Here is a 14,616-nt window from a genome sequence, read left to right as displayed (position 1 = left end):
CAAGATATGCATCCATCTGTTCTTGGTCACACTAGCAACCACATTTATGACCACTCACGGCCAACAATAAAAACCTGAACACTCTACGCACTTGTTTGCTCTCCGTTGAAAGTCCTTTCATAGATCTTTTAAATGAAGGACAAAGTGCCATAATCAACCTTAATGCAGGACAATTTTAAGGCTGAATACCTTGTTAAACAAACTAAATGCAACTCAACGACCAGCTATGGGTCAAATAAAAAGTCACGCAAACAAAGTCACACAATCAGGCTGCGCAAAACGCTATACCTGGGCACCTAATGGCTTGGGTTGAGGAAAGATCACATGCTAAAACTGGTTTGAAACAAGTATTATGTAATGAGAAACAACATTTGCAAAATGATTATGGTTTTTACTACTTACTTTTAATGTGCTGCTCTGTAGCTTTGTATTGTGTGTTCTTCTCACCACATATAATGTTGTATTGTGTCTTTCACTCCGTACTGTTTGCTATTGTGTTACGTTTTTATGACCTGTCAAGGGACTACAGATGCAAATGAGCTGACGCTATAATCTGGTACAGTGCATCAAATGGTGGCATTTATGTTTGAATTGTATATGGCCCCTTTTAAATAAAGATAATACAAAAAAGTCTCCCCTCCCCTTTCCTAGATCAGCTCAGCCCCTGGTTACTGTGCAAACAGTCGTGAAAACCTGTTGGAAAGACCACTGTCGCTCAGAGTCTCTTGGACTATCACAGGAGAAGTGTACTAATCAAAGTCACCAGAGAATTGCTAATCTTTTGTTACTGCTCATTTTAAGACCGTTCATTACTTATTCATCCCTTCAAGTCATGTGAATTGTACGGTAACTCTTCTGCTGGTGATGTCTGCGAGGTTGCAAGTCTCTTGAGAGCTTCTAAATGGACAAGATGCCTCCTGCCGCGGTGACCACTTAGCATCAAGTAGCATTGACTCCATTTAAAGTGGAATGTCAGTGAGCAACCACTGGGATGAATTCGTCTACCGTTGCCTGGTTTCAAGAAATCAATACAGCCATAGAGTAATTGCTGCAGTGACATCTCTCCGGTTTTCCTTTCTCCTTGGACTGTGACGGACATGCTGATGCAGCCAAGGAAAAGCCAGTGTGCAAGGACTGCTCTTAAAGGTCATGTATATTTTTTTTTTATCTGAGTCAAACTGGTCAAACATAATTCCTTCTAATAAGTAGAAAAACAGTGAAGGTGACACGATTTTAGACACATTTAGGATTCAACCAGAGACAGAGCAGAAGGACATTAGGACTTGACTCTCTCTGGGCACTTGAAAATGAATTCCAACTGCATGTGGATGGACTGTATATTTTTGCAGTTCACATTTACAACTCCACACACAAACTAAAGATAAACTAGAACATACTCTTGCTATTCTCTTCCTGCAAGTCCTGGGATTGTAAGCTTCAATGGAGATAAAGTCAACGGACCAGTGCGATTTCCACTGCTTAGCTACTCACTGTCATTATGAGAGTAATTGCTGACTTAATGGAGTGTGGTCAATCCTGTGATTAATACAATTTAAGACATGGACTGGAGCCAACAGATGCATCACCCAGACACGGCGTGAACATGCTGCTCTGATGCTGAACATTAACAGGCCATTAGATTAATTACTCAAAAGACTTTTATTGTGAATGCATGGAGATTTTGGGGCAGCAAGTAAACAACAGCAGCCTTGAGCAAAGTAATAGGGGAGATGAGGCTTTGATCCAGGCCTTTGTTCCCATCCTGGATGGACTAATTCTGGTGACCGGCTTGGTGGGTCAAACTCTGGTCATCATCATTCTTACCGGTAGGCGGAGGAGAAAAAGTCAACCCCCGCATGGTACAGACACCCTGCTGCTGGCTCTGAGTGCTGCAGACCTGCTGCTGCTGCTCTGCCTGCCTTTCCACACCTCTGCTATTACCCTGGGCTTCTGGCCTTTCGGCAGCTTTCTGTGCAAAGCCATCAGCTTCCTGGGTGTGGCCTGCTCAGCTGCTTCCGTCTTCACCCTGGCAGCATTGGCTGTGACACGTTACCTCACAGTGGTACACCCCACCTGGGCGTACCGCTCAAGAATTCACCGACACATTAAACTGACAGTAGCTCTACTCTGGATCCCTGCCTCGGCCTTGGCAGCGCCGCAATTTGCCTTTCGCACAGTTACCGCCTCCAGCTCAGTGTACTGCTTTGCCTTCCTGTCTAACTTCAGCCAGATGGTCTACAGCATTGCACTCTTCCTGTTCGGCTTCACTCTACCACTAGGTATCATTGTACTGATGTATGCCAAGATCTACTGTTTTCTTCGACATGCACGGCTGCTGGGGAACGCTCCCCGGCTGGAGCGCTACCAGAGCCAGGTCACCCACACTTCAGCTCTCCTGGTCCTGGTCTTCACGCTCCTCTGGTTGCCCTCTTATGCCCTCATGTTCTTCTATGTTGGAGGAACCCTAATGGGCTCACCTGGATACAATACCATTGCAATCCTGGCCAGACTGTTGGCATCCTCAGTAGCAGTGGTAAACCCTTTACTATATGGGTTTATGTCTCAGAAGTTTAGACAAGACTTACTAGAGCTGGGGAGGAAACGCTGGGCCTGGTGCAAAAGCTGTCCGATTAGTTGCCCTGATGTGATGGGCAGGGACATGGTACAGCCCTTTGAGCTGGACACGACTTCAGAAAGAGGCCCAAACTGACTCTTTGGCCAGATAGAAAGCACTGCTCAGTCCTTACTCACTTAATGCTTTACTGTATCTACATATCTACACAGTATTTACTTACTTATCTATCACTGTATGGAAGTGTATTACTGTCTGTAAATATTACACATGCAATGCTTAAAGTGATGTTAAATGCAATGCACTGCATTCCGTTGTTGTGTATTAAATCAGGTAAAAACTCTGCATGTGTGAACTACAAATCATATTATCCTCTTTGCTAGTTTTTGTGCATGGATTTCTTAATTTGGGAATTTGAAAAAAAGAGAATGTTAATTTGAACAACAGAATATAAAATTGTGATAATATTTATTGATTGCCATGTCTTATATGGAACTAATACACTCCTCTGTCCTCAGCTGTATTACATTATTCTAAAACTGGGATACATTCCACACTTGGTGGTTAAAAATATGGAAAAACTAGCCATCTTTTTCTCAAACTGTTCAAAACAATATCAATAAACACACTAAACCCCCATGTGCTTTATTTATTTCCCTAACCTTCCTAGTCAGAATTCATGTTTTGAATAGTGCTTGCTAACAGCTTTGGGTCCAGGGCTTTTAAATGTATTGCTTCTGGATGGTGTTCAACAACCTTCTCTTGAATCATTTAGAGACAGTGGGATTTAAAAGACACTTTAGTGTTGAAACAGGCAAAACGTACAGGGAGTGTGTGCTTGTGCATTTATGTGTAAAAGTGTGTCTTCTTCAAGTGGCAGCCCAAAGTGATGTCAATCCCCTCCAGTTGAGAAGCTGCAGCTGTGTGTATATGCAGTGGATCCTCCTGGGTGCTTGTGTTGCAAAAATGAGTAATGATGGCTGTTTATAGTGTTGAGGGGACGAGGGACAACATTCAATTATCAATGGACAGGATAAAAGCAACGGGACCAATGCAGCTGAAATATGGAGTGGAGGGAAACGTTTGGGTGAAGTGATACCGAGTGATGCAGAGTTGTTGAAAAGAATGACATGTTATTGATGACTACAAACTTACTGTCCACCACAATCTTCCGGTCTGTGCCATCGTCGTTGATCTGCTGGATGTTGCCAAAGTGGATATCGCTGAAGAAGATGCGGTTGGCTCCTTTCCCTCCACCTCCATGATAGTCATAGCTGAGGGCAATGACATTCTTCATGTGGTCAGGGTCCTCAAACGGCTTTATTGGCGCGTTTAGGTTTGTCTCATCAGACAGGTGGATGCTCTTCAGGATGGTACGCTCCGAGTACAGCAGGTATCCGTCATAGTCGCGGCAACCTCGGTTGTCCTCTGCCAGCATGCCGTGAGCACAGGCGCAGGTGCGCTGCCCGTTGCCACGGAAAAGACACAGCTGTTCACAGCCGCCGTTGTCTTTGCAGACGTTGGTGCCTGAGGAGTAGTGACATGTTTATGAGGTGTGTTGTTAAAACAAATTATGAGCCTTGTTAAATATAATTTAGATTTCATCGATTCCAAAGGGGCTGGATTAAGTTGGATGGGAAAAGTTTTATCATTGTGTTTGTGAAGGACATATTTGCCAGACTTATCAGCAAAAAAAAAAAGCTTCTTTTTTTCAGGTTTGTGGTTCAGTTTAGGGTGCTGAGGGTGTTCCTACCTTGCTGCCTGGCCCTGTTGAAAACCTTGATGTCTTTCAGCTGTACACCGATGCCAGTCCTAAGCTGAACAGCATCTGTAGCATTGTCTTTGCTGCCTCTTTTAATGGAGCCATTGGCATGAGTCCTAAACAAGAGGCAACAAAACTGATTCAATTAACAGTATGATACAATATGACATCTTCCAGATAATTCAAAAGCTGTCATCCAATAACAGGTATGGACAGATAGTAAGTAGAGCAATGTAAAAACATTTTTCAATGATTTGTTTAACTAATTAATTAACCTCTGAACTGACCTGTCACTCCAATAGATGAATTCCTCAAAAACAGACACAGCAAACATGTCCATGTTGTTGTTAGCCAGCACCAGCTCCCGGTTCTCTCCAGTCTCCAGGTTGATACGCTCTATCTTGTCTGTCCTGGCATCACACCAATACAGCATACCCCCCTGCAAAGACAGAGCAGAAACAAAATAGTGTTCATTATTGAGGGAAGCTCACATTTTCTAAATGAAAATCAAACCAAAAAAGTATTACGTAGATGCTAGTCCACTGTTAATTCATAACAGCCCCCTTCAGCTTGTTCACTACAGCACCTAATGTCTTAAAATATAATGCTGAAGCAAAGAGGAGACGACAAGAGAGGTTGTAAAACAAAACAAAAAGAGATGTATAGCACGTGGAGCCCAATGTTTTTCAAATGTTTGTAAAATAAATGATCAAATAAATTCCACTTGTGCTTTTCTTTTTTATGATTTATGGCATCATTACTGTGTTGTGCTGCACACAAAATATGTTTGTGTTCTCATTACTTCTAGCCATGATTGTGCCTTTTCCATAGAGGTGCAGGACTGAAAAAATAAGGCCACAGAGAGTAAAATGTGGCAGGAGCAAAGTATTGTCCTGAAACTGCTTGGGGCTCAGAGGGTTAATAATGACAACTGAGTTTCGGGACGTCTTGAACGCTATGATGTCAGCCGTGGTCCACACCTCGTAGTCGACGGAGATTCCATTGGGCCAACTGATGCTCACATTGACCAGGACCAACCTATCGGAGCCATCCAATCTAGAGCGCTCAATACGAGGGTACTGACCCCACTCAGTCCAGAACAGATACCTGCAAACAAAAGTGCATTTTAGAGGAATTTAGATAGATATATTATCACTATCACTCCATGCAAGTAACTAAAGGCGAAAGCATTACACACGGCTGAATTAAACTATTGCCAGATAGACTTACCCTTTAACTGGGTGAACAGTGATGGCTCTGGGCTTGTCCAGGCCCTGGGAAATGACTACATAGCGGAACGAGCCATTCAGCCTGGCCACCTCGATCACGTCAAAGCCCTGGTCAGTCCAGTAAATATTTCCTATAAAAGTACAGAGACGTAAATCAGCTACATAGTCCTGGACAAGAGCATTAAAATAGGATTTAAAATCCGTCATGACCAGACCTGCGATCCAGTCGACTGTGATGCCCTCCACCCTGCCAATGCCGTTGGTGACCACATCTTCTCTCCATGTCTGATCTCTCTTCGCCCTGCTGATGGTGCTCAGGCCCATGTCCACCCAGTAGATGGTGTCATTCTCTGAAAACAAAGAGGCCTTTTGTGTCAACCTATAAATACTGACTTCACTGAGATAATGACAGCTTTAAAATGTCACTCAAGCAAGGTCCTCCAGTTACTGATTTCCAGCAGTGTCACTCACCAGCGTGAAAGTCTATGCCGACGGCCAGAGAGGTGCCAGACACGGGCACCAAGGCGTCAGATTTGTCTGCTGGGTCGAGTGGAATTCCTCTAATTCCCTCATGAACCGAGTAAAGCAGGAAAGAGCCCATGCCTGCTCAGAGACAGTACAATATATTTTAGTTTTTAAGGCTCACTGAATTCCTAAAGTATGTGCGACTGTAGCTGTGAAGTGGTGTCTTACCTTCACAGGACTGCTGTCCTGTCTTGAGGCTGTATCCAGCCGTGCACATGCAGGCCCTGGTTGTTGGTGAGGTCGGCAGACACAGCTGGGAGCAGTCTCCATTGTTGTTACTGCACAGGTTGATACCCGCTAAAGGAAGAAGAGAATGACAGTGAGGCACACTAGTTTTATGCTAAATAGAGCATTGATATGGTGAATTTCACATCCACATCAAAACATGAGTCTTAAGTAAATTTAATCTAAATTGGTTTTCCAACTCTTTTACAAAATATGCAGGATTAATATTTCTTACCTTTCTGCACATCCTCATCGTAAATCCTCATGTGCATCATAGGGGAGGTATTGTTTCGCAAAACCTTCCAGTTTCCTCCATCCTTCTTGTCACATGTTCCTATCTGATCAGTCCCCTGGTCTGCCCACCACATCTTGTCTCCTACAGTGTGGGAAATTGATTAATATATTTGTATGTTATTCATTTAAAATGGGACAGTGATTTCTAAGCATGTAAGCAGGCTCATATGTAACCATCAACTTTCAGATCAGAAAACAGAAAGGATACATTTGAAGTGTCATCTTTTTCAACTTACCCATTATAGCCAATGCAGTAGCCTTGGTAAGTTTTCCTTTAACACCTTCCAGGATTTCAAGTTTCATCCCATCCAGATTACAGCGGCTAATGGTGCTGTTTCCTGAGCTGATCCAGTACAGCTGCTCTTTTTCATAGTCTATGGAGAGGCCTGAGTGGAAAACATAATGATGTTATGATACATATACACATCCCCAATATGATTATTCTGTGCATTTACACCGTAGAGTTAAATAGAGATCTAATATTTGCAGTTTTTTGCAGTCGGGGGTACATGTGCTCACCCACTGGTCCTTTTTGATCGGTGAAAAGTATTGTGCTGTTGCTACCATCCATGTTAGCCATGCTTATGTTGTCACCATCAGTCCAGTACAGCTTCCTGAGGACGGATATTAAGGTTATGAGACATGAAGAGCAGCTGAGATTTATTTTCTTGAGAAAAGCTATGTTCATTGTATGCACATTGCAATATGAGACATACACTAGTAGGCTATGGGAGAAGTGGCAGTCAGGGTTTGTAAAGGAAATTACAAAAAGGAAATAGAGACTTAGTCGGTGAGTGAAAATGGAAAACAGAAAAAGAGCATCAGAGCGAGAATTCCCATCTTGATCTGAATGCAGTCCTAAATAACTGGAAACAGAACTCACCCCAGTAGAGGATGCACCACCAGACAGTGGGGCTTGTCCAAGCCCTGGATGACAGCATTCTTGAACGATCCATCCAGTCTGGCTACATTGATCTGCTTCTTATTGGCATCATAACTGGTCCAGAAGAGGTTTCTGGACACCCAGTCTACTGCCAGCCCGTGAGCATTAGGAAGGTCTGGGAAATGTTGGAATCACAATGGAGAAAGTTAGGGTTTCATCTAATTTTCAGACAGATACAGACAGTTTTAACTACCAACTGAAATCAAAACAAAGAATTAAGATAAAATTGATAAAAAACATTCCTGAAATTGTTCTCACCAGCAGACACAACAGTCTCCACCCCAGTGCCATTAATGAAAGCTCTCTTGATTGTCTGCGTTCGAACATCTGACCAGTAGATGCGATGCTCAACAGCGTCATAGTCCACCACGGTCACGTTGTCTATGTCCGGCACGGTGAAGGAGATGATGTAATTGTAGTAGGGGTTGTCAATGTCGACGCCCCGGATCTCGATCTGACGAGCATATAGGAGGAACTTGCGGGATTCTGGGAGGAAGAAAGAAAAAACATGCACTCGGAATAAGAAAGATAATTTCTGTTGCATTTTCATGAATTATTACATACATCTACAAATGATGGTGGCGAAGAGAGAAAGACGTTTTTCAAATAAGCCAAAGTGTAAAGTATATAAAAGTCCAATGTCAGCAACGGAGACTTCTCTGGAAAGAAACCTCCTGTTCTTGTGCTCAAGCCTGTCTCATCTCTATATACACTGTGATTGAAAGTTTAGTTAAGGTTAGTCTTCTTCTCGCTGGACAATCAATCAAAAGGGTGGAGCAAGCTGGATCTCAGGAAACAGAAGCTCAAGAGGGTCACATGTTGCCCTTTTCGAGGCTTGATTACCACCTGAGAGATTTAAGGTGGAGATAACAAATTACTCCTTCTCAGTCAAAATCTAAGCACCTTAAACATAGTTTAAGTGTTGAATGTGTCCAGGTTCAGAGAAAAACTTTTGTTTGGCTAAGATTCTGCTCAGCTCTATTAAAAATGATTGTATTGATGGGGAATGCATCAGATGCCCTCTAATCAAATGATCCTTAAATCTCAACTGCTGAGATGAGGATTGTTCTGTAGAATGCATTACTTTTAGACAGATACATGCACACAGAATCCCACAGCTACCCCTCAAACCCATCATGAAACCTGCTCATGACACACAGCAATAAATGAAGACCAGCACATCACTTGTGACAGTCTTTTAAATGAAATGAAATGCAAATGAGTGAAGAAGGCCTCGTGGCACAAACGGAGGATAAGTAATTAGATCTTCTGTCATAAGGGATGACAGGTAATGGCGTTGATGTTGCGTTGGGAGCTTATCGCACTGTAATGCACTGTACTGTGTGTTCCTGCAAAAAAAAGAGCCTGTTTCTTGCTCCTTGATGACATGGATTGTAGATGGCAGCATTACATAAACACACTCTGAGTGTTTACTTTCAGGTAAGAGAAAGGTTTGTGAGGAACAGTATGTGTCCTTACCTTTGCAGGTGCGCTTATCAGGCTGAAGCTTCATGAGGTGAGGGCAGGCACAAGAGAAGGTCTGGTTGAAGTTGATGAGACAGAGGTGGGAGCAAGGGTCTTTACCATCACTAGTGGCACACGGGTTAGGAGCTGAAAGAAAGGGGAATATAAAGGAAATGTGGTGAAAGAGACAAAGACACAAAAATACAGGGGGCATTTATTTCCTTTAAGACTCACACTATGTTCTGCAGATTGCCGTGTATATATTTTCACAAAGCATCTCCCAAAAATAATAAAATTGGACCATACATTCTAGTATCAGACTAAGCCAACAGTTTAATGTCAGAAGCTATTTGCAGAGTATTACAGTCAAGAGTGCAATGGACCTCTCCATCAATGGACACCCAGGGAAAGAGAGTGTAGAAAAAGACTTTGGTTGCGATCAAATAGTCTTTTTTCCTTAGGAAGGTTCCTAACTGAGTGAAATGACCTGGACGTATCTAAGTGGCAGCCATGATAAGAGCTGATTGAATTCTTTAAATGCTAAGGAAAGGTCCTGCTCTTTCCTCGACCTCATGACTTGTTTTCGTCGGATCAAAGAAAAGTGGATAGGAGAAGATGGGATTCATTCCTTGGACTATTCAACACAGCCCACATTTGTCAGACATGTCAACCCAGCTTATTGCCTCATCACTGTCATGGGCATCAGTTGCAGCTGTCAATCAACGACTCTGTGAGATCTCTATTTTCAGGCCTTCAATTACAGGACCCAGTGCCTCTCTGCTGCCCACACAACCATAGCCATTGGCTACTAGACATCAAGGCGACAGTTAAAGTTGACAGAATAACTGCAGATCTTTTTGTCATCTTGTCAATCATGTGAACCTCCAATATCAACACGTGACATTTTATATTTCCTACCCTGCCGGTGGGAAATGTCAAACAGTGAGGTGAATGTTTTGATCAACGAGGCTGCAGGAGGTGTCCAAATTGCTGCCGGTGTAAGGACACCACACGACTCACAGCTCTGAAAGGTCAGCTGTCTTTGGAGAGTAGGAGTCGTGAATCAACACTGTCAGCAATGAACTGTGAGCTCGTTACCAGTCTCCTTCAAGTTAAAGCCAGACTCAGTCAGCCCAGCAGAAAGGCAGGGGTTGAATCTGAGATGTGGAGACTCTCTCCCTCTCTCTGAGTTTATTCATATGTATCTGGTGTGCAACCTACCCTGAGGTTGTCTGGACGGGTGATAGACCTGCAAGTCAAAGGGCTGTGTGTTGGTGCGCTGGACTACGGTGACGTTGTGTCCTGTCCATTTGTTGGCTTTGGCTAGAGTGTTAGTCCTCCAGTCAGTCCAGTAGACCTCGCCTCCATACATGGTGACAGCAAAGGGGTGGGACAAATACTCGTGACCCCGCAACACTTCAATCAGCCCAGAACCGTCGTACATAGCAGAGTAGATAGCATCTGACCTGGAGGAGGATTAAGGCAGAGATGTATACTTTACATAATATGTAAGTGAATCATGATGCTCATGTTACTAGATGAGTCTGTACTTTGTATGTTATTTTACACAAGCAAAGGACAGCTGCATGGTTATCAAAAATGTACAACGGCAAGCAAAAGAGAGAGCGAGTGAGTTTTATGCAGTGCAATGAGAGCACTCCGTATATTCAGAGACTATTAGCAAATGCTACCTCGCATCAATCCAGACAATACGTCTTTCCATGTAGTCCACAGTGAGACCATTGGGCCAGCCACCACTGCCCGTTTCCCTATGGATGGTGCGTCTGCCTTCACCACTCATAGATGCTGCCTCAATCCTGGGCAGACTGGCATCCCAATCTGTCCAAAATAGAATACTGCAAACAGAAAATAAATCAGTGTGAGAAGGAATTTTCACAGATGTGCACAGTGGCGTCACATGAGAACATGTCAGTTTAGTAATAAAGCAGGATTTAAAAAAAAAAAAGGTAATTCCGAAGGAAATTCCAGTAACTTTCCATTTTCTGAAAGGGTGATAACAGCTCCAGAGTCCCTATCTGTGCTTCTTACCCATCCCGAGGGTCTAGGGCGATGGCCCTTGGGTGCTCCACCTCCCCAGCCAGCAGGGTGGTTCTCATGGTCCCATCCAGTTTTGCAACCTCGATCTGGTCCAGATTGCTCTCAACCCAGTAGATGTTTCCTGCTATCCAGTCCACGGCCAGGCCCTCTGGGGTGGCCAGTCCATACTGGATGACCACTTCAAAACTGGTCAAGGCTGAATGGGAAATACAGAAAGAGGGGCTTACAACAAGGATGGTGTTTAGCCAAGTATCAGGGCATTTGATAACTGAAAGCAAGCTGAAAAGGGGAGTTTTTGTAGCATTTTATAGCATTTGAATGTTGGTTGTGGTTTTAAATTAAAAAAAAATAGCTGTTGTTATTCAGCTAATTTAGTGTAATAGCTTGGCTTATGTCACTTGCAACAAGGAAAGCAAATGTCCAGCCAGCACATATGGCTCATTGCAAAAGAAAATAGAAACTCTGGCAAACAATGAATTGCTTATAATTCTTTACTCTTATGGAATCGGTCAGTGAACAGCACACACTGCTGCTGTGTTTGTCAGTGTGGCTCCGACCAGCGCCATCTTCTCAACCCCTCTAAGAAAACAAACATCCAACACAAGATATTCCCAGAAACAACGGGGCCATGCAGACTAAAGTGCAAACCAAAAAGTGAAATCATCTTTGGCTAAGGGTGACCAGACAAGTTCTTCACACGGCCTTCCAGTAGTAATTAGAGGGAGAATGATAGGTCTTCACAGTTTGCTTAAAGGAATGCTGGAGTTAGGCGGCCTTTATGCCGTGTATGTCTGGGTAGGGGTGTCTTGGTTAAGCTGTGTGAACTACACAGTGTATGCCAACAACTTTAGAGATTCTGAAATGGCTTCAATAACAAGCAGCAGGAGCTGATCTATGTTGATCACAATGTCTCTCTGCTTGGGAGTCCTGTTTAAATGGTGAAGTTGGAGAGCTGGGAACTGAAACTGCAGTGTATTGTGCCTCCTACGCTACATCAGTGTTCTGGCTGCAGTCACGCACATTGAGTGCTGAGACAAATGGGAAGAGACAAAGCCTTCCGTGTGCCCCCTAAGTGCTGTGCTGGGAACACAACCTTGATTGGCAAGAAGACCTGGGGTTTTGGAGCAGGAAAGGCCGACCATGACCTGGCTATTTATTCAGGGTCACAGACCGCTGCTACTGACCACAGACTCTTTTTAAAAACATTTGACTCTGAGAAATTACAGAGTGCTGAGCCGAAGTTAATTTAAGAGAATAAAAAGAACAAATCAAATTCGATATTTCAGAAGGAACAATTACTTTACTAATTTTATTTGACTTACAAAAATGAAAAATGAACGTATTATTATGTTAATTATACTGTTCTGAGTGGCTAATCAATACACATGATCGAAAGCTGTATTCAATTGATAGCCTCACCACCATTATCAGACAATTTCCCACGGTAGATCTTGTCCTCTACGACATCAGTCCAGTACAGGGTGCTCTGGTTGAGGTGGAAGTCCAAAGCAATAGTGTTCCTCAGGCCTGGAACCAGCACACTGAACTCCCCCTTGTGAAGATCAATCCTTCTAATCTCATGGCGGTTGGAAAAGATGATGAAAGGCTTGAACGGATCTGAGGGCAAAGATGTTATACACAGAAAAGTGTAAGTGTCTCAATAAAGTAAATCTTATCCTAGAGTCCAGATTTACGAAGCTCCTTGTTTTTTTGGATCAAATCCTGCCGCAGCTCTCTCTGCAGTGTCTTCCACTCCATCCGTCTCTTTAAAAAAAATGTATAATAGAAGGGGTTTGCTGCTCACTTTCTGGAAACTAAAATATCTCAAACACCATGATGCATTAAGATACTGTATATACATATAGCAGAATCAGTATTGGGGAGCCTCTTCAGCACAAGGAAAATACTTTTGCTCTCAATTTGAAGTCAAAAAAGAGATTCTTCAGTTTGTAGGATTAAATAAACTGTTAAATGCCCTGTTTTACCTTACCAGTGCTTTTGCAGCTCTCCATGTCAGACTCAAGCTCCCAGCCCTCGTAGCAGGAGCACTTGACACTGGATTTCTCCTGCTCACACTTCTGGCTACACTTGAGATGTTTGGCGCAGAAGCTCTGGATCTGACAGGTCTTGTTGTCGGCTCCCAGCTCCATGCCCAGGGGACATGAGCACATGAAGCCCTCCCCAGGAATGATGCTGCAGTTGTGGCTGCAGCCACCATTGTCCAATGAGCACAAATCTGCAAGCATGAAACAGATTTGGAAAGAGTTTGAATATATCTGAGACAGAAGAGTTGTATGTTAGGGTGTAACATCAACATGGAAGGTACAGGACAAATACAACAATTTGAATGTTGTGATTTATGTCAAAGGTTTCACCACAAAGTTTCTCGTCAGAGCCATCCGGACAATCGTCAGTGCCATCACACAGCTTCTCAGCAGGCAGACAGATGGAGTCGTTGGTAGCACACATGTGGTGAGACAACTTGCACACCAACGCCTCACAGTTGTCCTCATCAGAGTTGTCCTCACAGTCACTGTCACCATCACAAACCCAAGCTTTGCTGATGCAACGAGCTGTAAAGACCACAAGATAATAATTATCAGTTTGTGTTGTTTTAAGACTTTAATATATTCATAGTGATTGCCATTCATTTGTTTGCCACAAATTCTATTGGCCACAAACTAGCCACAGGAGGAATGCGCAAATATATTTTCCACAGCTAGTTTCTGGTGTGACCAGGCAATTACTCATTTCATTTATTTGTCAGAGAGAATAAAAAAAACATATCTGCACTCACAACAACATTGTTAAACGGTTCATCGACCTTAACATCTGGTACTTAAGCCAGCTGAAAGCATCCTCACCAGAGTCCCTGCAGCTGAACTTGACTGCCGGGTCACACATGTGGGTCACACCCTCGCAGTTGTTCTCATCACTCAGGTCCATACAGTCTGTGTCCCCATCACAGCGCCAGCGCATGGGAATACACAGGCCGTCCATCCGACACTGGAACTCATCCACATGGCAGCCGCCTGGAGGACGTGTAGCTGGAGAGAAAACAGCAAGACAAAGTTTGATAGTAAGCCAACCAAAAATATGAAGTGTGCAGTTTAGCCAAAGTCAAAGAAGCAATACAATACTAGAAGTCAGAAACTGAAAAAATAACTGGACTGGAATCTCAACCAGCACACAACACTCGCACAGACCACACACACTTGGCCAAAAATGGAGAGAACAAAGAACAGGCAATTCTAGTGATTAATTAATGTTTAGGTTTGCTGGGACGCTGGGTTAACAACCTGAAACTGAGCCAAGTCAAACAACAATGACACACACAGCTCACTGACTGATTAAAAAGGCACCAGTGGGGCGGTGGCACAATGACATCCCCTCATGGCAAAGGTCAGCTCTTGGCACGGGTAAAGAAGGAAATGGACCGTGGACCTTTGAGCACAGAACTACAATATACAGGAGGGGAAGGCGATAGCGTTGCTTTTTTATTTCAGCTAATGACTTCCAGACGGAAGGCCAAGAGATCACACAC

General features: G+C 43.5%; 2 protein-coding genes across 2 annotated transcripts in view; one reads left to right on the top strand and one right to left on the bottom strand.

Moving 5' to 3' along the window:
• LOC306743303 (low-density lipoprotein receptor-related protein 1-like) overlaps window positions 1–14,616 on the bottom strand; it is a gene marked incomplete at its 5' end in the record, with an annotated part of 80,643 nt that overhangs the window by 19,311 nt on the left and 46,716 nt on the right. The window contains 21 exons of the mRNA XM_079225807.1: window positions 3,728–4,099; window positions 4,326–4,450; window positions 4,622–4,773; window positions 5,315–5,441; window positions 5,565–5,694; window positions 5,779–5,913; window positions 6,035–6,166; window positions 6,257–6,385; window positions 6,549–6,689; window positions 6,844–6,993; window positions 7,127–7,221; window positions 7,491–7,665; window positions 7,809–8,036; window positions 9,030–9,161; window positions 10,236–10,480; window positions 10,706–10,870; window positions 11,064–11,268; window positions 12,492–12,689; window positions 13,063–13,308; window positions 13,448–13,645; window positions 13,937–14,119. Coding sequence (XP_079081933.1) covers window positions 3,728–4,099; window positions 4,326–4,450; window positions 4,622–4,773; window positions 5,315–5,441; window positions 5,565–5,694; window positions 5,779–5,913; window positions 6,035–6,166; window positions 6,257–6,385; window positions 6,549–6,689; window positions 6,844–6,993; window positions 7,127–7,221; window positions 7,491–7,665; window positions 7,809–8,036; window positions 9,030–9,161; window positions 10,236–10,480; window positions 10,706–10,870; window positions 11,064–11,268; window positions 12,492–12,689; window positions 13,063–13,308; window positions 13,448–13,645; window positions 13,937–14,119 — 3,663 coding nt within the window. The remainder of the gene's footprint in view (window positions 1–3,727; window positions 4,100–4,325; window positions 4,451–4,621; window positions 4,774–5,314; window positions 5,442–5,564; window positions 5,695–5,778; window positions 5,914–6,034; window positions 6,167–6,256; window positions 6,386–6,548; window positions 6,690–6,843; window positions 6,994–7,126; window positions 7,222–7,490; window positions 7,666–7,808; window positions 8,037–9,029; window positions 9,162–10,235; window positions 10,481–10,705; window positions 10,871–11,063; window positions 11,269–12,491; window positions 12,690–13,062; window positions 13,309–13,447; window positions 13,646–13,936; window positions 14,120–14,616) is intronic.
• Window positions 1,673–2,710, top strand: LOC306743657 (galanin receptor type 1; the record flags this gene model as incomplete). Its single annotated transcript, XM_079226192.1, has 1 exon — window positions 1,673–2,710. One exon carries the CDS (start codon window positions 1,673–1,675, stop codon window positions 2,708–2,710), a length of 1,038 nt encoding a protein of 345 aa, XP_079082318.1.

The sequence above is a fragment of the Taurulus bubalis genome (genome assembly GCF_910589615.1).
Source record: "Taurulus bubalis genome assembly, chromosome: 11".
Classification (NCBI taxonomy): domain Eukaryota; kingdom Metazoa; phylum Chordata; class Actinopteri; order Perciformes; family Cottidae; genus Taurulus; species Taurulus bubalis.
The sequence above is the reverse complement of the archived record's forward strand: the minus strand, read 5'-3'. Positions and strand labels throughout refer to the sequence as shown.